Source organism: Dermacentor silvarum, chromosome 11, assembly GCF_013339745.2.
Source record: "Dermacentor silvarum isolate Dsil-2018 chromosome 11, BIME_Dsil_1.4, whole genome shotgun sequence".
NCBI classification, from domain to species: Eukaryota; Metazoa; Arthropoda; class Arachnida; order Ixodida; family Ixodidae; genus Dermacentor; species Dermacentor silvarum.
Window position 1 is genome coordinate 77,253,468 of NC_051164.1, and position 20,409 is coordinate 77,273,876.

Sequence of the window (20,409 nt, forward strand, 5' to 3'; positions counted from 1 at the left end):
TGTTGCTCAATGCGTGCAACATAAAAGTGTTTTTCCGAGCGAGAAAGATGCCCGCGAATACACGCAAAGTGCCTCGAGCGGCCAGTCGCGCGGCAATTTTGCGTCCACTGCGACCACAATTCCAAGTTTTGAGGTAAGGACAAAGGCACTTAGCGTAGATAAGAGCTATCAATGTTAACGCACTCGATCCACTTGAAAGGATCTTGTAGCAGAACAGGACGACAACAGGACATGTGGCAGCAGAAAGTTCGAAATGGGGTCGTTCAATGTAATTATTGACAACTTAAGCACAGCGTTACGAGCTCGGATATCTGCGTACACCAGCCTCTGCCAGAAATTTCGGTGCATAGCGCTTCTCAAGGAAGTTCATTGCGATGACGACTTGGTCAATCAAGCTAGTGGATTAGTGGAAGCGTACAAGGGCGATCTCGACCCAACTTTTCCCGCTGAACAAGTCCAGTTCTTTCATTACCTGGACAGGTGCAGTTGCCATGAGAGAAGCGCGAGCGGTGTGCTCAAAATGTTAGAGCAAAAAGATATTGTATGCGTTTTATTGCGATAGCAATTATATGGACACTCAAAAAAATTACACCATCTTCCCATAGGGGAACCCTGAGTAGTATGCGAAGCAGCCATGGGGGTCGACTCAAGGTAGTTTTATCAGCTGTATAAACTTGGACATGCAGCAGCACCAGCAACGCGCAGAACTGTTGTCGACGCCGTCGCCATTTTGCCCGCGTTCGCACCGAACGCGCGCGGCGTTGGTGACTGATGCCGGTGCCTCTGGCGGCGGCTCGGAGGTTTTCGACGAGATCAGAACGGCACACTCGTCAAGCAGCGTCAAAAGTCTTTACCACCTTCTCGCCTCGCAACGTTCATATATATTTACGCATTTGGTGCGGCAGCTGAACGTCGCCTCCCCTCCCTCCCTCCCGTTCTCCCACGGCCTTTCGCGCGACAGAAGTCGCGTTTGCTCTCCGCCATGCGTTCGCTCCCCGTGAGAGTAGCGCGCTTTCACTCGCACATACAGCATACGGCACGCGGCGACGATTTCATCGCCGTTGGAGTTCAGACGGAACCTCACAGCGACGGCGACGTCAGAAATCCGCTTGGAGTGTCCATATAATTGCTATCGCAATAAAATGCACAGTAAGCGCTACGGTCACTCGCTTCGGTGGCAGAGCAAGGTGGTGCTCATGGCGGCAGCATCTTGAGGCGCCTGGTAGCCCCCAGGGCATTGTTTCTTTGTGGCCAGCCGGAGATGGCTCGCCCCTCGGTTGGAACTGGTACATTATTTTCGGCGGCTGGGCGCAAAGCTTATTTCGGAAATGAGATTATACTTGGACGGCAACAATGATCGTGGGTACCGTGGCTCCTCTTTGTCAAGGTTTGGGTGGCCTCATGGTCGACCACCACTTTGAATCTTCAAAGTAGCACAATTCAGCGGAAACATTAGCCTATCATTTAGCGGGCGGCAGCGTGTACCCCTTTAAAGGCTGACACTACTATAAAAAGTCGCAGTTTCGCCCGGAAGGCGAAGCATCGATTGCGATAGCAAATTAGTAGAGAGCTATACGAAGCAAGCATAGTAGTTAAATGGGCCGTATAATGTTATAAACATTCGCTTACTAACTAAATAGACAAGCACGGTGTCACGCGCGCATAGGTAAACATGAACACATGTCGCTCGAGGACCGCGGAAACTGGCTGTGGAAACACCGGAATCAGAAAGCGTGCCAGCAGCAGCGGGCAAATTGACCTTCGCGCTGGCTCTTGTCTCGCTTCAACGCGAACTAAACGTCGAAAGCACAGCGCATACGAAGCTACCGGCACTCGGGGCATGCAGTAGAGACGTTGCTGAAAACAAGCAAATTGAAAGCGTCGTCGGCGATTCGCTTTAGCACATGTGCACTTTGTCACCATCACAGATCGCTTTCAAGATACGACGCCCACGGGGCCGCGCTGTGAGCAGCAGCCGACAAAGCAGAACACAACACCCCCTTCCCTCCCCCTCCTGGTACAGCACGAAAAAAGACCACGCGCTTCCGGCCTGCCTTCCTCCCTGGCGTGCGCTACATTGAGCCGCGATTGCCGGCGCACCCTGGTACGCTTTCACTCGCACACCAGCGTACGTCGCGCGGCGACGATTTTATCGCCGTTGGACTTTATATGGAACCTCACGGCTACGGCGACGGCAAAAAAGCGCTTGGAGTGTCCATATAATTGCTATTGCAATAAAAGAGGGCTCGGAAACACGCCATACGCGCGCTCCAGAACCGCCATGCACCTAACGCGCCCCTCGTTGATACCGTGACAGGACGATGGCGATGACGCAACACTGGCTGCGTGAGCACGCCTCGAGATTTCGTAAATTTCTCGGTCAGTTTGATGCTGTCTTCTCAGCCAACTAAGCAAGAAGTGAACGGCACAGGGTTGAGTAGCTCGATTGATATGTGAGCTCAAAATATCAGTTTCGCCATAAAGCCGAAGCAATGAATGCGATAGCAACATGTTAGAACATTACACGAAGTGTAAGACTCGTAGCTGTAGTGGCAGTATGAACTGAAGTAAAAGTGAGCTAAGTAAAACCGAGCCGTTGTGCTAGGGGTCCTCTGTTTGAATCCTGCGATCGGATAGTTTCGTTTATGTTATTATTTAAAGCCTTGGCGTCTTTCTTAGCGACTCCACCACTTTTCCGTATCGGTTATGTTTCAAACCTTTCACCTGGGCCGATCTGGGAGGTAGTGCACAGCCGCGCCAATAAAATGACATCATTTTCAGGTTTGAGCTCTGTTATTGTTTCAAACATTTAAGATTTAAGTCTGAGGTGGTTTAAGATTAAAGGCATGCGCTGTCGCTGTTTTGTTTCGTGACATTTGTCGGTGAGCTGCCATTCTCGAAATTCTTAGGAATAATTTTGTGAAAAATCGAAGACCTGGTATGAGCAACCTTGGGGATGGAATGGTCTGGCAATATAACCCGCATATAGCGCAAATCATATTCATATAGCATGGCATGGCATATAGCATACATATACCTAAATATGTACGCAACCTCACGGCGATGCCGGCAAAAAAGTCACAGTCTCGCCCGAAAGGCGAAGCATCCACTGCGACAGCAAATTAATGGACATCTAAACAAAGTAAGCATAGTGGTTTTATCGGCAGTATAAACTTGCAAACCTTCGCTTACTAACTAAATTAACGATCATGGTATCAGCACCCACAAACCGACGTGAACACATCATACTCGACGAGCGCGGACACTCGCTGTCAAAACGCTGGCGTGAGGAAGCGCGACCGCAGCAGCGAGCGAAGTGACCTTCGCGCTGTCTATCGCTTCAATCGCAAACAGCAGCTAAAGAGACATTAACGGTACAATTAAAGAAGAATAGGCTGGCTTTGTAGGTTACTCTTCGCGGACGCCAGAAAAATGTCAGCCTTGCCGGACGCAAACGCTTGGTAAGCGATAACTAGCGCCAAATCGAAGGACGGGTGCCGACGTCACGTACCTTCCCATTTCAGTACTATAGCAGCCCATGAACTCACCGATTTTGAAGAATGTCTTCTCGAGAGAAATTTAATATTTTGCCGACAGAAAGGATTACACTGCATTCTAAAGGAAGCACCAGATCAACTTATAGCGAGTTTTTGCAGACCAAGCATATAGCTTCCTGCAAATCCTCTACTGAGGAACACACAAAAAACATGCATCAGGAGACGATTACTTCCTTTGCCGACACGGAGATGTTTTAATCGTTTATACATGGTAGATAAAGGAAAAAAAAGCTTTTTCACGTTCGCATCATAACAAGTCGTGGGTGAAAAAAAATTGGCTGACGTTTTACTCTTGTAAACCTAGTTATCACGAGCGAAAGTCCTGTTTGGCTTGGTTTTGCAAACACAAAGTGTTACGTTAAGTTAGGCTTTATTGCAAATCTGATGATGTGTGGTTGAGATTTCGCAGCCTGCCGTCTAGCTATATCTACTGGATGATTGGATTCAGCCTGTCGTTTGCGTTGAGGCACATGCACAGACGGCCCAGCCGGCGCGCCATCTATGGCGAGACTGAGCGACCAAGCGCCGGCGAAGCAGCTGTTAAACCCTCGCCTAGTCACGTGGTACTGCAGCGGAGAGGCTCCGAGCGAGCGCAGCTGCGACGCCTCTCCGCAGCGGATCACGTGGCGTGACGTCACACCTGCCACACTTGCGTTCCGGCGGCTTAAGGTCATTGCGGCGCGATGAATGACCTTGCGAGACATGGCGTAGTAGAGCTTTCGCTCTCAATAGTATTTTTCACATTCGCAGCATAACGGGCCATTAGTAACAAAAAAAAACGAAAGAAAAAAAAACCGACTTGAAAAGAAATGCTCGCCTAATTGGGAAGCTACGCATGCAGCTCGTAAAGAATCTCATCACACAGATACGCACATTTTCTACGTTGCCTCCGAGATCTACGGTACGACACTGCGCGTGGCACGCTGGAAATCTCAGAGGCACTTAATCTACAGCTCACCGTCGCATGCCCCTTAACTGACTTCAATATAACCCTGGTGATCAAAAAATGAAGCGCACGACTGACCAAGCTCAGTGGTGACGTCATCCGGCAAGAATGTGGTTGTCGCCGGCGGCGGCTCTGCGGTCGGCACGTCTTGGCACTCCGGACCCAGCCTGACGTCATCGATGGCCACGCCTCCCTCACCTGGTTGTCGGGTCCGCGCCGCAAAGACTAACTGTAGGGGCAAAAGGTACCATAAACAAAAGGGCGAGTCAATATAATAACAAAACGAAGATACATCAAGTCTAGCGAGAACGCCACTTGCTTTGTTCAAGACGCGCTTGCCTCAAGATTTCCGGCTAAAGTTAAAAAGAAACGTGGCACGAATGTCAACTTGTGCCCACAGTACGGCGGTTCAGCTGCAGCATGATGCGAATCTTCTCGGTTTGTCAGGACTTCCACCAACTCGCTGTCAGACTACCTTGTATTGTCTCTCTCAAAGTTTTTACGTGAACAATTAGCCACAGGAGCCACGGACGCATGAAAACAAGAATACGCGTGATTCCACAACAAAAAGAAAAGTTTATCCACATACACGTTTTACCTAGATGAAGGGGTACCATGATGAGATTTAAAGAATTTTCATTAAGTATAGAGCGCGTGAACATGCTAGGTTTTATTGCCTTAGACGTGTGTTTGTTCCAGTAAAGTTCCACTTGTTATACAGCCCGCATCATGTGTGTCAAGCCTGTCTTGCGCTGTTTCCGTACAACCTGCATCTCGTGCATCGCGTCGCCTGCATTCACCAACTCAGCCACCTTCTTCACGGCCAATGGTCTCGTGGCCCTGTGGTCGTGTGACGAGTTGTCATTTACGCGCGGACGATCGATGAAGTTCGCCGAGGCAGAGTCACGCAACGCGACCGCGCAACAGGCGATCTTGTCGAGGTTCCGTAGCAACAACGGAACGGCAGCGACAGGAAGCCCCTTTTCTCCAGCCTTTGTTGCAAGGCCGCTTATAACTGTGTCTCTCGAGCTGCTATCCAGGCCGCCGCCCGACCACCTGTAAGCTCGAAGGGCGCGGCGATGCGAGCACGCTCACGTTCTTACTGCTAGCGATTGAGAGAAAAGGCTTGTCTATTATTTCTTCTTGTAACAATAGAAATTTTACTGTCATGCTTTCGTATATACATGGATGCTGTCGTGAAAATCTTCGAGACGGCGAAGGCAATTTCCCTTGCGCGAAATTACAGTTACCCTTCCGAGAGATCCAGTTTAATCCTATAGCCAGGGCAGCTTTGTTGTGAGCCCGACCTCCCTTTCTCTCCCTCTTAATATATATATATATATATATATATATATATATATATATATATATATATATATATATATATAGCTTTGGGGCTAAGCGCACAAATTGGTATTCGACTACGAAATGCGTATGGGTCACACAATACTACAGATTCGACATCCTCTCTCTTTACCATGCTCACACGCGAGTGTTCACTTGCGTGTGAAAGTATTCAAAGCGCGGAATCCACGGAACGAGTCGAGTTTGCTCGAGCACAAAGCCGCTGTCAGCGTCGGCCACGAGGTACTCTCCATCTCGATGTTACCTGAAAATCTTCAAAGGTCTTCGGCAACTCGACGTTAGCCCAGCCGCCCTTGCGTGGTCCATAAGAGCTCCACAGGGCAGTCTCATCCGTCGAATTCCACAGCAATAATTGGAGGGTGCCTGCAGTCGGCAGCAACAGCAGCGTGAGAAAAAGAATAACGTAATTAATGAACCGGTCTATTAATATTTCAACGTAGTAGTAGTATAACGTTGTGTGCAGAGAGAAGGGCGTAGGAAGTAAAACGTCAAAAGGCTGGCAACTGTTTTAATGGGTGAACATGCGGCCGCAAGTGCAACTTCGACAGCAGCAACGGTGATACAGACCACCATGTCCGCATATTGAATCACAGGGGTTGAACCCGATAAAACAAGCGACGACTCGCTTATATTGCAGTGTATTTGGCCGGCTATATACTCGCCGTGCCTATAGCTTTCCGCAGTGCCCTCTTCCAACTCTCGCCTCTGCTCTATTAACGCGCTTTTCTAACGTGCTCTCCTCCACTTCTTCCTCCACTATAGCTGTTAGCGTTAAATGTCCGCGCCGCCGTGTTAATGCTTACTGCGGGAAGCTGATAGTTTCAAGAGAGAGATCAGAGAAAAGATGTGGAGTCAGCATGAACCACCGTGTTCTAGCCTACTACTAACCGTTTGGATAGGAAAGGAGGGGAACAAAAAGAGAGAGCGAGAACATAAAGATGATGATATGAAGAGAAAGGACATGAATAAAAAAAAAAGGGGGGGGGGGCGGGCAAACTTTTATTAGAGTTGTTTATCCAGTTTCATTCCCTCCCAAAAAAGCCGCAACGGCCTTCATGGCCAAGCGCGCGGATTGTCTAGGCCACAGACCTAAAGGAAGCCATCCGAAAACAGTGGCCGGTTGTCGATGTATGGCAAAGATCCATACGCTCATTGTCTGTTTAGCAAGTACCGTGGGTGCACACAAAACACATGGTCTGTGGTCTCTGCCACGGAGAAATGTTCAGAGTGGTTTTCGGAGTAACGCACCGCGATTCCCAGCGGTAAGAAAAAGTTCAAGTGAGATATGGGAGGTGTGTTCGCTCGCCACTGCCATGCCCCCGCCCTTATGCGGTATTAGCGCCGCACCAATCACTTGGAAGTCTCGCCATGTTATTCAGCACACTTCAGTCACCCAGCAAAAGTTTAGCTTTAGTAACCACTCCGACAGCAACTTCATGCAAGCCTCTGATTCATCCACTGACTCATCCTAAGATTAATTTGTAATGATTATTTTGGTCCGACGCTCCAAGCCCCAACTAATCTTGTGTTCAACGGCTTCAGATCTAGACCACTGATACTACAGTGCCTTAAGATTACGCCCTTTTGGGCGCATCTCGTCCCCAAATAATAATAGTAATCCTTAAAGCTCACGGTTCCTTCTAAACTCTGCGTTCGATTCTTCCCTATCAAGAACACTGTGTCAAGCAGATACGTGCATGCAGTTCGTGACCTCGAAGTAGCGGGCGCGCATGGTTAAAGAAACGAAAGACGCGTAAGATTAATAATGGTTATTGTTTGGGGCCAAGATACGTCCCAGAGAGTGTAAGCATTTCTCATTGTGCTGAGGCAGTTGAACACCCACAGAAGTGTCTATGGGTGTTCCATTGCCATTCGCATCGCGCCTGCATCAATATACGGCCGTTACAGCCAAGAATTGAATCCGATGAGGCCAGAACTTCATTGCCGACAAATATCCGCGGCGGAACGCCACCAAACTTTCAATCTACATTATAAGCACGTATCACGCAGAATGCGTGGCGTATAACAAGCGTACCAGCAATTGCCTTATGACTGTGAGCAAATGGAAACCACTAAAGGGAAGAACAGAAAAGCCACTGTCAAAAGAATGTTTGCTTTTTTTTGCGTCAGCCTTCATCTCCTCATGGAAGCCGCTATAGCTACACGAAACAATGTCGCAGTTTGTCTCCTATAATGCTTTCTTACTACGGCTGCCTTTTTTGTGGGTGGTCAGCCCCTTTACCGAACGTTCACTTGGCCTAGCACTCCGGGTCCACTCCGTTCGAGTTACGCGCCGCCAGCGAAGTTCGATCGACCTGGACAGTATCGAGCGTTCTGTGGCTCCCAGATGTCTCGACGTGGATCGCGACTGAGTGCGACGGACGCGATCGGAGCTGACGGGCTGAGACCAGCCGCGGATGCGATCAGCAGAAAGTTTCTCTCTCTCTCTCTCACTAACTTTTTGCGTTGATTTGTTTCGCCCTTCTTTCTCCCGAGCTCTCACGTGCTCGGTTGCGCTGCTCACCTTGCAAGATTAGAGCTGCCGCTCCAATGTGCACCCACATACTGAAGTCCATTAGCGGCGCCATCAAGTTAAAGGACCGATGTGTACCGACGGAGACGTGCCCCCAAGGTTGGCATCGACCTATAGATAACGCATTTCGCGCATTTTATAGCCCGTGATTGAAACGTATAGCCGGTTCGGGCGTACTTTACGTACAGAAGCAGGACGCAGCTTTCCTTCATCTTACGAAGTCTTTCGATGAGGTTCCCCATGGCGAAAGAGTGGGTTCAGGCTTTGGTAAAATGTAAAAAAAAAGTAATAAAAAGGCAGTAAAAATGGCATCAGGTGTACGGCATCGTTGTTTCGAACGAACGAACACGGCTGTGGAATTAAAAGCGTCTTTCGCCTTTGAATGACAACAGAGCAAATATTTACATGCTTTCAGCCCACGAAAGAACCTTGTGTCGTAAGCGTTTTTTTTTTTTTTTCGTTTCTTTTCTGAACGTTGAGCCAGCGCGCCAATTCGTTTGCTGGGTGGAAACCACTCTATAATAAACTACGGTGCTCTTTGTATCCCGCATTATACATATTTTTCTTGCTGGCGCTTGCCGCCACGTGGGCCACAGGAAACCAGGTCTATCGGCAGCTCTGAACATCCCCAAAGATCAAAGAGCCCACTTTGGGAAGCGGCGAGTGTCCTACCGGTGCCACGACTAAAAGCATTAAGGTAGTTCACTCAGCATCGGTGGAGACGACGTAAGTCATGCATTCCACAATTATCACAATTTTCCTTTGAAGGGCTACCGCGCGCGCCACAGTGGCTTAGTGGATATGGCGTACTGCTGCTAAGCAGCATCTATAGAGGGATCGAAACCAGGCCACGGTCTAGTGCCGGCGGAATGCAATAACGCTTGTGCACCTAATTTAGGCGCAGTCTAAAGAGCCGCGGGTGATGTAAATTAATCTGGATACCTTCATTATAGAGTCTCTCCTAGTCCTTGCCCAGCTTTTGGAAGTCAGTTAGTTCAATACAGTTAGGTCCAGTCAATCAGTGCGGAAAGTCAGGCAGTTCAGTTCACTAAGCAAGTTAAGCTAAGTCAATTCACTTAACTAAGTCAGCTCAGCTAACTATATGAAGTACAAGTCAGTTCAGTCAAAGTTAACGAAGTGAGGTCAGTTCAGCTCAGCCCAGTAGGTCAGCTTGGCTAAGTCAGTCAGTTCAGTTAACCATGTCAGTTCAGTTAACTAAGTGAAGCCAGTTCAGTTTAGCTTATGATGCAACAGGCGCAAATTGATATTAAGAAACTGCAAAACAGGAAAGAGAAAAAAGACGCTCTTTCGTGTCCTGTCGTCTTTTTTTTTTTCTTCAAACCTTTCGCTTCTGTTAGATCATGAAAAGTATGCAATAACTAACTCAGGAACAAGAAGTGACACAGTCAGCGAGTTCAATCAGCCAAGTCAGGTTAGTCGGTCCTGTTAACAAAGTAAACTCAGTCCAGTCGGCCAGTTCAGTTAAACCAATAGTCAGCGAGTTCAGTTAGCTCTGGCAGCCAGTTAAACTTAGTACAGTCAGACAGTTTGGCTAAGCCATTTCAGCTGAGTCCTGTCAAGTCAGTCAGTCAGTCAGTCAGTCCAGTCGGTGTGTATCTGCATAACTCTTAATCCACCCTGTGCCCAACCCCGTTAATTTTTTCCGTTACCAGAACTGGTTTTGGCACGTAAAACCCCAAAAAGAAGAATAAGAAGAAGATGTAGTCAAGTGTCTGCTGAACTCTTAAGACTACACTGTGCCCAACCCCGTTAATTCTTTCCGTTACCACTGAGCATGCGAATCGAAGCCCATACGTTTGCTTACGTTTGCTTTTTTCTGACCACACTTGAGGGTACGCATATTCTAAAAGCTCGCCAAATTCGTCCGGAATTTGGCAGCTGCTGCACAAACTGCAAAACCAATTACGATCACCGCATCACTTTCTTGAGTTCTTATCTTACAGTCTGAGCGAAACTATCGCTTTCTCGAAACCGCTCTTTCGATTTGTTTCTTACCAACACCAAGGCTATTACGACGAAAGCTCGCCGCTGGTAATGTCACTGGCCTAGGCAGGAATGCGAGAAATTACCTCCAAATTGCCAGTTAAATTTAGCTTTCCTTTTTTTTTACTTTCTAACTTCAAACGTTCTCCCTAAACGACTCATTTCGCCTAATTCCGCTATTCACTTCTCTACGCGGCACGTGCCATCCAAAAGCACTGAACTCACCGCTTGGCCAAGCGCCGCGTTCTTTAGCGGACGCGGCCTGTCAAAGCCTTCACCTCCTTGCGCCTCCTCGCTTTGAGTGAAAATTGCAGTTGCAGTTCTCTCTCCGAGATCTCGGACTGACTCGAAAGGTGGTTGGCGCTTTTAGGAAACCCGCGCGCACATCCCCGTAATGAGGTTACCGAATCGCTTTCCGACTTTCCAGTCACAAAGAACTTTTTTCGCGATGGAACTTCGGTCGAACTGGACCTGCAACAAAGAGCGCCGAAGTTAATGCCTGGACGAGCACTTCGTCTCTAGCGCGCCGATGACGTCAAAGACATCCCCCCTTTATGCTGTTCTACCCTTTTCGAACACTCCCGCAAGGATCGCCTGTGTGCAACGGTTTTAGCTGAAGCGCTCGCTTCGTTGCTGTAGGATTAGACAGTTTAAGAACAGCGCGTAAGGGCCCTTACGCGTGTTCAACGCGAGCAGTTTGCATGACGTTACAATGTGCGCGACTTGAAGACTTTTTAGGTTAATGTCCGGGAAAGCAAACGTAAATAAATTGTGAGCGGGCGTTGTGCCATCTGGTGTTTAGTTTAAAAGCTCTACGAAACAAGGCAATCCATTGGCGCGAGCGTGTCGTCCGTGTCGATGCGTCTCGTGAGACGTGTGGACCCCCTGAATCGCCGAACGATTTCCTCGTGACTTGTGATTGTAAGGTTGGTTCAGATAATTTTACATCGAACTGTATATGGCTAGTTTCCAGAGGATCGATGTCCGTAAACCAAAAATCTCGAAGATAGTGCAATACCGGGCCGGCGGGCCCACCCGCGGCGGAGGTGAAGCAGGCTTCAATCAATCCGTCAACTTGCAAAAATAACTTTAATATCTTAGGTCCAAATACAACCGGTACCAGATATTAAGCTAATAAGAACAGGTACTACTACTTTGACCCACGTCGGCCATGTCTACGTTCGCACCATACACGCGTGTACGCCATCCCGCGTATTCAAACTATAGTGCCAATCGAGTCTTCTATCTCCTGACGTCATGCTCCACGTAGGCTCCTTTCCTCACTTCTGCTCTGAATGTGAAATGGGTAGGCCGCGTGTTGTACGGTCTCAAGAAGAACAGCGTGCCTACCAATAACGATGGCGTGAACAGAAAAGGGAAAGGGAAGAGAAAAGGGAAAAGGCCACCGACGATGAGCGGGCCGCGGACGCCAAGCGTAAGCGTGCTGCCTGCCAGGACGGTGAGGCGGAAATAAATGCGAACCGTCCATGTGGCACCGATCCCGCAAACTTGGAACGTTTCACCAGACCAACGGTCAACCGCCACATACACAGCTTCCCTGGTCGTCCACATTCAAAAAATGAAATGACACTGAATTGTTTGATAGCTCAATTTATCATAGGCTGTAGAATATAGCGACAGCGCCGCCTTCACAACAGTTCCCGCTAAACCGGGAGTCACGCGTGCCGGCATGTTTGCCAACGGCATTCCTGACACCGTACGTAGAGGCTACGTTCAGGTAAAATGCTAAAAGAGTTAGAGTAGGCGTCCCCAAACAAGTGTAGACGCCCAACATACGTACGTAAAGCAGAAGCTTCGTCCTTGCAACGTGTGGTCTATACGCTATTGGGTTTCTGCGTCTTGCGTTCGCTATGTTAATGCGCGTTAACTCAATTGAATCACAGTGACAAACGGCTAGTGAGTACTATTCCTGGGAGCGTACGGTTATACTCTGTATTCCGTAGGGCTCAGAACACGCATCGGCGTGGAAAAAGGCCTAGGAATCATAGGTTTCCCATAAAAATCACTAGTGGGAGGTCTGGCACTAGTCACTATAGGCACTGGTCACTACGCTAGGCACTAGGCTATCGTGTTGCACCACTGAGTTGCTGGGTGAAATACTGGCCGCAACGCCCGCATATCGATTGGGACGAAATGCAAGAAAGCTCGTGTACCATGCATTGGGTGCACGTCAAACAACCCCAGGTAGTCAAGGTTAATGGAACGATCAAATCCCGGTGGCCAAATTAATATGAGGAATGCACTACGGCGTACCACATAAGATTATGGTTCTGTCAGGCCAAACAAACCCGCAATTTAATGTTTCAGCGCCAACAAAATCTGCCAGTACAGCGATTCAAGCAACACATGAGATCTAGAATCTCTAAACGAAGCTAGATGCGTGTCGTACGTTTCTGCGCATACACATCTGTCATCACCGTTCTTCCCTCGAAACTCTTCCTTAGTCACTTGACATTGCTACGTACGTAGACGTCACACACAGTGAATCCACCTGATTTGGTGTCTGCATTTCGGGATACCTTGTGAGCAGTGTAGTGCATAAACATTAAAAAAAATCGCATGAGAATAAATTTGCGACCCTTGCGGTAGATAAACAAGCATTACAAGAGATTACACGTTACAAGTAAGCAATTTGCACGCATCGACGTTGGTTGTGAAGCATTTAATAGATCACTTTACTAAAGCGGTAGATTTGCATATTCTATATATCAGTGAAGCAAAGAAGAATCACAGGAGCCGGCACAGAAGGAGTTCAAAAAATAGAAGCACGTAGGAAAAACATACCAGGACTTTACTGACGTTTCGGCCAGGGTCTGGCCTTCATCAAGAGTCTTGATGAAGGCCGGACCCCGGCCGAAACGTCAGTAAAGTCCTGTTATGTTTTGCCTATGTGCTTCTATTTTTGAACTATATATATATATATATATATATATATATATATATATATATATATATATATATATTTGTCTGCATGTAGAATTAAACGCAGCTCCTATAGCAATGGCCCAGCAAATGCATCGGTTTACTTTAATGATGCAGGAGAAAAGGCCTGCAGGCACTGCATTGAACCGTTTCTTCTGACAAGCGTTGCGAACTTCAGTAGAATTCGCTTTATAGCAACACTTGCAGAGTTATATTCGCATTACAAAAAAAAAAGAAAAGAAACTGACTATATATAGCTACAGCTAAAACCCTAGCGGTTTTCACTGGCACACGACAAAAGTTTGCTGCGGCGGTACGTGGCCCCGGCGACAACAATTTAGAGACGTAATTAAGCCGTTGTGCCATCTCGCCAGCTATGAAGGACGCCGTAGCAGTTGAATTCCTGGCTAATTAAATGCGGCGTCAGCCCGCGTGGTGCGCGACAGAATCTGAATACGCCAGCCTATGGCCAGTTTGGCATCGGTCTCCAACGCGAGGGTGAAGGCCGCTTGAGCGTAATGCCTACGAAATGCTATTTTTAGAAAGAAAAAAAAACTAATCGAGTAAACTCTTACCGTGCGTAATTTCTTTCTTCGTGCAGTCATGTGAACTGCAGCAATTTTCCACGTCTTTTATCTGTTCTTATTTAGTGTTGCACCAAGGAGTACCGCTACTCAACTTCAGGCGTGCAAACAAGGACACGGGTATGGAATAGAAGGACAACATAAGCACCGCCCTTTGTGCTGTACTTTTTTATTACTTATTGTGACCCTGTTTGCGCGCCTGCCGTTCAGTAACATGAACCCTTACACCAACCTGCTCCAGTTTCAGTCGTTTCAAGAAGTCCACTGTTATCGTACACTATATACGCTGGATAGATAACCGTATCTCCAAGTGTGCTCCAAGTTTGTTTTTGCCTCCGTTATCTATTTGAGGTGGGCATACCTTACGCGTGAATAGCTACATTCTCTTGCATGGCCACGCGAAACATCAATACCCTGTCGGTGCGATAACATATGCGATACCTCAATATATCATAAGGTGTGAATGCCTGATACTATTGGCTATATTGGCTCTTCGAGATCCTGTTTGAACTCGTTTCCACGGTTATCATCATCATTACCATCATCGGCCTATTTTAATGTTCACTGCAGGACGAAGGCTTCTCCCAGCGTTCTCTATTTGCCGCTGTCTTGCGCTAGCTGGTTCCACATAGCCGTGCCTGCAAATTTCGTCACCTCACCACACCACCTAACACGTTAGTACGTTACCGTGGTAGCCATGGTACCATGTCGTTTAAATACATTTTCTTTTACAAATTCTGCTGAATAGTAAGAAACAAAGAAGGAAGAAAAAAGCATCAAAGAAAGCAAAGAAAGCAAGGAAACTTACCTATCAGCACAGTCTCAATTAGCCACTATAGAGGGGCGTTCCATTTTAATCTTATCAAAGCTTTAATCGCTGGTGGTGATACAAGAATTCCACTCAATGACCTAGATTGCCCACAGGACGCAGCCTTACTTGTACGAGAGATCAAAATACAAAATTGATTAATCACTTTCGGGGTCAATATTCAAATTTAGGAATTGGAGAGCGCGGTGAGTTCGCAAAGCCATATACACAATAGTATATTTATTAAAACTGAAGATATCGCAGCCCAGGAAGGGCCATTCATGAAGTGGGTACAAGTCATAAAGTACAAAAAAGGTAAACACGTTAATAAAAACGCAATTAGAATTTATATGAAAAATTGAGATATTGAAATACAGAAATATTTTGAGGCTGGCGCCAGATTGTGCGACGAACTACATTCGTGTTCTAATTACGTCTGTCCCGCACTGCTCCAAAGCGTGTTAGAAAAGCGCAATTTACAAGACGTTCGAGGGTGCTCACCTTACGGCATCTAGCTTTAAGATCAGTTTCAAGAGGAAACCAATTTAGTACCCACTGGCTTGAATTCTGAATTTGCAATATGTGCCTTAAAATGAGTATTGAAATGAGTATTAAACATTTAGCTAACATTATCGGCTCAGTGCCCGCAGTAACGATGAACTGCCCTTGACAAGTAGCACGCTTCCCGACGATGCGGCCAGCGCGCGCCGCCGTAGCAGTCGACGAGGTTCGAGATAACGCGCCTCGACCATCTGCGCCTGCGCGAGCTACTTCCGGCACCCGACTCCAGCGCTCGCCGCATCGCGATGCAATGCGCTCCGAGATTTCCCCTAAGTGTGAAACAGACTGTACCAGCGTACCGATTGGGTAACACCTACAATGAGCGGAAACTCAGTTCTGTCGAAGTTCGCAAGGCGGACGAAGGTTCACGAGAGGGTAAAATCGAGTACAATTTTTCATTGTACAGGTTCTTTTTCATACAACATATCAGTTTTATGTCAGGTTCATTGGCGTATGATGAGCGCGCTCATCAAGCCTTCATTTGAGGATTTGGGCGTCTATAGTATATGAAGATAATGAGCAATGCTAGCTGGGTCACGTTTCACGAATGGCAAACACCACGTAGAGACAACGTGGGTGTCGATTACGGTGTCGGTTACTCATAGTGCGCTCGCAGCAGATAAGGCCGGGAAGGAAAATGCACGAAAAACGCGAAAGTAAAGCTAGCGTAGCACCTAAACAGAAAAAGATAGGGTACAGATGGCGGAAGGGCTTGCTCAAAGGAAGTACTCCATCACGATGACCATCCCATACCTGCTGCAAAATACGAAACCTATACCGGTACCGCACGGATCATCCATCTCACCTTGCAAATAACGTGAGCCTCGAAGATTTCCCGAGGGCGCGCGTGGCGAAACGTCCTTAACGCTTTGCATGTGTCGAAATCAACGGCACAGACAGGCTCGCCATCGCGAAGAGCAGTTGCCACTCATATCCGCGTAGAGCTTCCTACAACTATCACTATAGAGAACCGTGGCGATTGCATCGTTCAGCTGTCACGGGAATGGTGGTTAGTACTATTATGAGCAATATGAAAGGGAACACAGGAACACGTAGAAAACACCCTCGGACCTAAAGTCCCTATATAAGAAAAGTACCGCCATCTACTCTTTCTTCCGCCGCCTCCTCTCCTAAAGCGCTTGCTTTTTTCTTTACTTTTTGCTTGCGAAAGCCAAGTCGACGGTGGCGCACCTAGAAAGTCCACGTTGAAGCTTTCAGGCGGGACGCGCGCCGCCGCCGCCGCCGGCGACTGCGGCTGCGCAGAGGACTTTGAACATGGCTCTGAGGCGGAAAAAAAAAGAAAATATAAAGAAGTGAAAAGCGCATGCTATCATCGCCCAATCGGAGATACGGGAGAGAGAGAAGCGGCGTTTATCAAAGGATGGCGGTACTTTTCTTATATAGGGATTTTACTCGGACCCAGCTATGGGTGATACACAGCGGCCGCCGTCGGAAACAAAGTGGAAAGGGGGACGCTGTTCGAACAACTGTTCGCATTCCCGCCGTGCGTCTGCAAAGTGCGGAACTTCGCATCGCCAGCAGACAGTGATAACACTGTTAAATATTGCGTCACTGACAACTGCGTGCTTCGATTCAAATAAAGAATCGGTTTGAAATACGGGGCCGGTATTTTGTAGCGATGCCTTTAAAGTAATAATGCCTTTTCGCGCTTATCGCGCTTTTTCAGTGGTCAGAGCGACGGTCCGCTCGCGTTATCAACGTTGATATCGTGAGCGGACCGTCGCTCTGACCACTGACAAAGCGCGATAAGCGCGAAAAGGCATTATTACTTTAAAGGCATCGCTGCAAAATACCGGCCACGGTGTAAGATATATACTCTTTAGGTGAGGACACTCGCCAGACTCGATCGACCAGATAAAGTAGCAAAGGCGCGCGCCGATCTGCCCGGTGACGGCAGCGGATACCTATCGGCAGTACAACGCAACTTCAACACAGAAAGCTTTTTATTGGTTTAATCTCCCGTTGTTATAGCAACCGGTGGTTCGCGGGAAATCCGAAATGATTGAGTGACGCACGAAAGTAGGTCACCGGGGAGAGGGCATGCACGCGTTCCTTGTCGGCGCGCGCTCTCGCCTGCGTTCTAACTGAAGTTGCGTCGTTCCGCCGATAGGTATTCGCTGCCGTCACCGCCCCGATAGACGCGCGCCCGTGCTACTTTATCTAGTCGATCGCGTCTAGCAAGCAAGCCGAGAAGTGTCCCCACCTAAAGAGTATATATCTTACACCGTGATACCGGCCCAGGGCAAGCTTGGTCTAAGAGTACTATCAAGCGGTTGCGCGCAGAAAAAAAAAGAATTAATCAAAGAAAGAAAGGAAAATGAATCGGTGTAAGTCACCGCGACGATTACCGTCTTATCGGCTGTCGGACGATACCATATTATCGGCGAAATGACGTAAGCTGCTGCTTTGTAGAAATGCCAGCGTGGTGGGAGTGTCAACAGTTAGTGGAAGAGCGCCCTCCTTTCCCCCTTAGTTTTCCACAGCGCCATCCGCGTATCGCTCCGAGTCTGTTTCGAGGCTGTTTGCCACGCGTTCCTGTGTTCCCTTTCACATTCCTCATAATAGTACATGTATTTGTCTAATGTTCGCATACTTAGGGCTTCGGACATTCCTATGGCGTTATTTATTGCGTTTTGTCTTTCTAAATTTCCAAGCACTCGTAGTCCTTCTAAACACAGCAATGCAATTAGTTTCCGAGCACACGGACAAACACTGCGAATCGTTGCAATCATAAGGGAATATTTTGTTGATGATGATCAATTCGCAACGTGGCAACGCCGTTTGGCAGTAGAAGAGAGAAGTTTAGGCAAATCCACGTGCTAACCATCGATCCTTAACCCTACTTGCAGCCACATTATGCACTAACGCCCGCGTTCACAATGGTAAGGTGCGTTGTAAACTCATAAGCTTACAGCTTTTCACAAAGCTCTCAATAGGCGGCGCCACATTTGGCACGAGTAAGGACTTTTCCTTGTTGGGTTCAAAGTTCCTCTTTTAGAACGCCTTACGTCGGAGGCAGAATGAGGATGAGCCGCTCATAAACGAGCGCGGAACTTGGACGCCGTGCCCTTGGATCGGGGCGCTCGATGAGTGGGAGCAGTTCTGTGCCGCAAGTTGTGAGCAACATTGTGCGACCCCTCATGGTGTACCTTCTCTCTTCCCTTACATTTATATACTCCTTTTTTACCCTTTTCCCAGTGCAGGGTAGCAAAGCGGACATTCCCATCTGGCTAACCTCATTGTCTTTCCATTTATTCCTTCCTTCTCTTTCCTTCTTATCTATTCTTCCCCTTTCCCCCTCAACTGTAGGGTAGCCAACCGGGCACGTCCTCGGTTAACGTCCATACCTTTCCCGTTTCTTTTCTCTCTCTTTCCTTCCTCTTTCTGTATTATACGTTACTTTATAGTCCTGGAAAGCTGCGTCCGCTTCAGTTTTGAAAGCCCGACCGACATCAATTCGCTTATCTTTCCAGCCAGTCGTGACTATAGCGAGGGCCTGTAAAGCTACATAGTTTCTTATCAAGACAGGACTGTCTCGCTGGCGCTTCCGCATATAAATTGAAGCTTTATTTTTGTTTCGGCCTTCGTTTTGACACGAAACACGCGACATTTTCTCGAAGCAACCGCTCTTTCAACTCATTTGCTTCTAGCCGTAACAACGAGGGCATGGTCCGTTGTCTGCGCTGATTAAACCGGCGAATGTTTTCTTTTTTTGTCTGAACCCTTGCTTTGTGAGTTGTGTGCTGCAGTTTATCCCGCCGTTGCCGCGCTCACTGACGGCCTGGTTAAAGGCGTATTTCCTATTCTCGCGATGCCACCATAACCCGTCTTACGAAAGAAGAATGGGAGCCGAGGGGCTCGATTTTATTAGTCATAACCACATAAAGCCAACAGACAACGAAGCCAAGGAAAGCATCGGGGAAATTAAGTGTAGTTGAAATTGGAATGTAGAAAATAATGAAGAAAAGGGAAATGAAAAAAAATTAAATTATGGGGTTTTGCGTGCCAAAACCACGATCTGATTATGAGGCACACCGTAGTGGGGGACTCCGGAAATTTGGACCACCTGGAGTTCTTTAAGGTGCACCTAAATCTAAAGAAAAGGGAAAAAAATGAAAGTGGACGAAAAGATAACTTGTCGCCGGCGGGAGCCGAACCCGCAACCTCCGCATTACGCGTCTTGTTACATTTACATTACATATCTGCCCTAACGATTCATGAACTTTTCTGCGATATCAAAAAGAAAAAAAATGAAAAAAATACACGTTCAGCATGTCAAAGCTGTACGCAAACGACGCAAAAGCAGGGCACTGCTTGTTGTATGTACAGTGTTTCAGGGAGGCGCGACTTAGGGGTACTTCCTGCCCATTGTCAAAATTGTTCCTTTTCTCTCTCTCTCTCTCTCTCTCTCTTTGTAATCGCTTAGCTGAATCTGGGTTTCTAGCTTCCGTGCGAAGCTAGGGCCTCATACACGGAGCCATAGTACCAGCCTCATGTGCACAAATTGCGCATGTCGGAGCAACAACATCGCACAATGTCGTTCTGATGCGATTGCCCATAGCGATGATGTTGACGAACGCCCAGGTTAACGTCGATGATGATCATTATTATTGTGCCCATGATGATAATGCGATGGACGCAATGATGATAAAGCTCACGGTGATGGTGGCCCGCCGCGGGGGTCATGATGGTGACGTGAAGGTGAGGACTCAGTCACTAGGCGAGTCTTCAACTCGACATATTCAGTTCTTGCACTGATCGCGACAGTCATTGATAGGTGGGTTCTGACAGGCCTCGTTTTTGCGTGTCATGTTTTTTTTTTTTTTTTTGGATACAGGCTTACTTGTGAGCACACTTTCTAGGCGTACTCTTGAGCAGCAACTACACAAAACAGCTTTTTGCAAGAATTAGTGGCATGACGTCGCCTGGCGTTCGGCGGGTCTCATTCAGACCACAGTCACATCAGACACCTCTGCAGCAGTTGCCACGCGTATTTTTTTCTCGAAAACTTGACAGTGAGACAAATGCCCAGATATGCGCAAACGACGGCAAAGAAACCCGAAAGCGAAGTTTTTTTTTGTGTTTAT

The 20,409-nt window shown here is 47.7% G+C and overlaps 1 protein-coding gene and 1 pseudogene across 1 annotated transcript in view; both read right to left on the reverse strand.

The window, feature by feature from the left end:
• The window catches only part of LOC119433767 (uncharacterized), a 128,092-nt gene that overhangs the window by 35,492 nt on the left and 72,191 nt on the right, over positions 1-20,409 (reverse strand). The window contains exons 7-8 of the mRNA XM_037701015.2: positions 6,113-6,231; positions 4,582-4,732 (exon numbers count right to left, since the gene is read on the reverse strand). Coding sequence (XP_037556943.1) covers positions 4,582-4,732; positions 6,113-6,231 — 270 coding nt within the window. The remainder of the gene's footprint in view (positions 1-4,581; positions 4,733-6,112; positions 6,232-20,409) is intronic.
• Positions 11,408-11,578, reverse strand: LOC119434208 (U2 spliceosomal RNA; annotated as a pseudogene).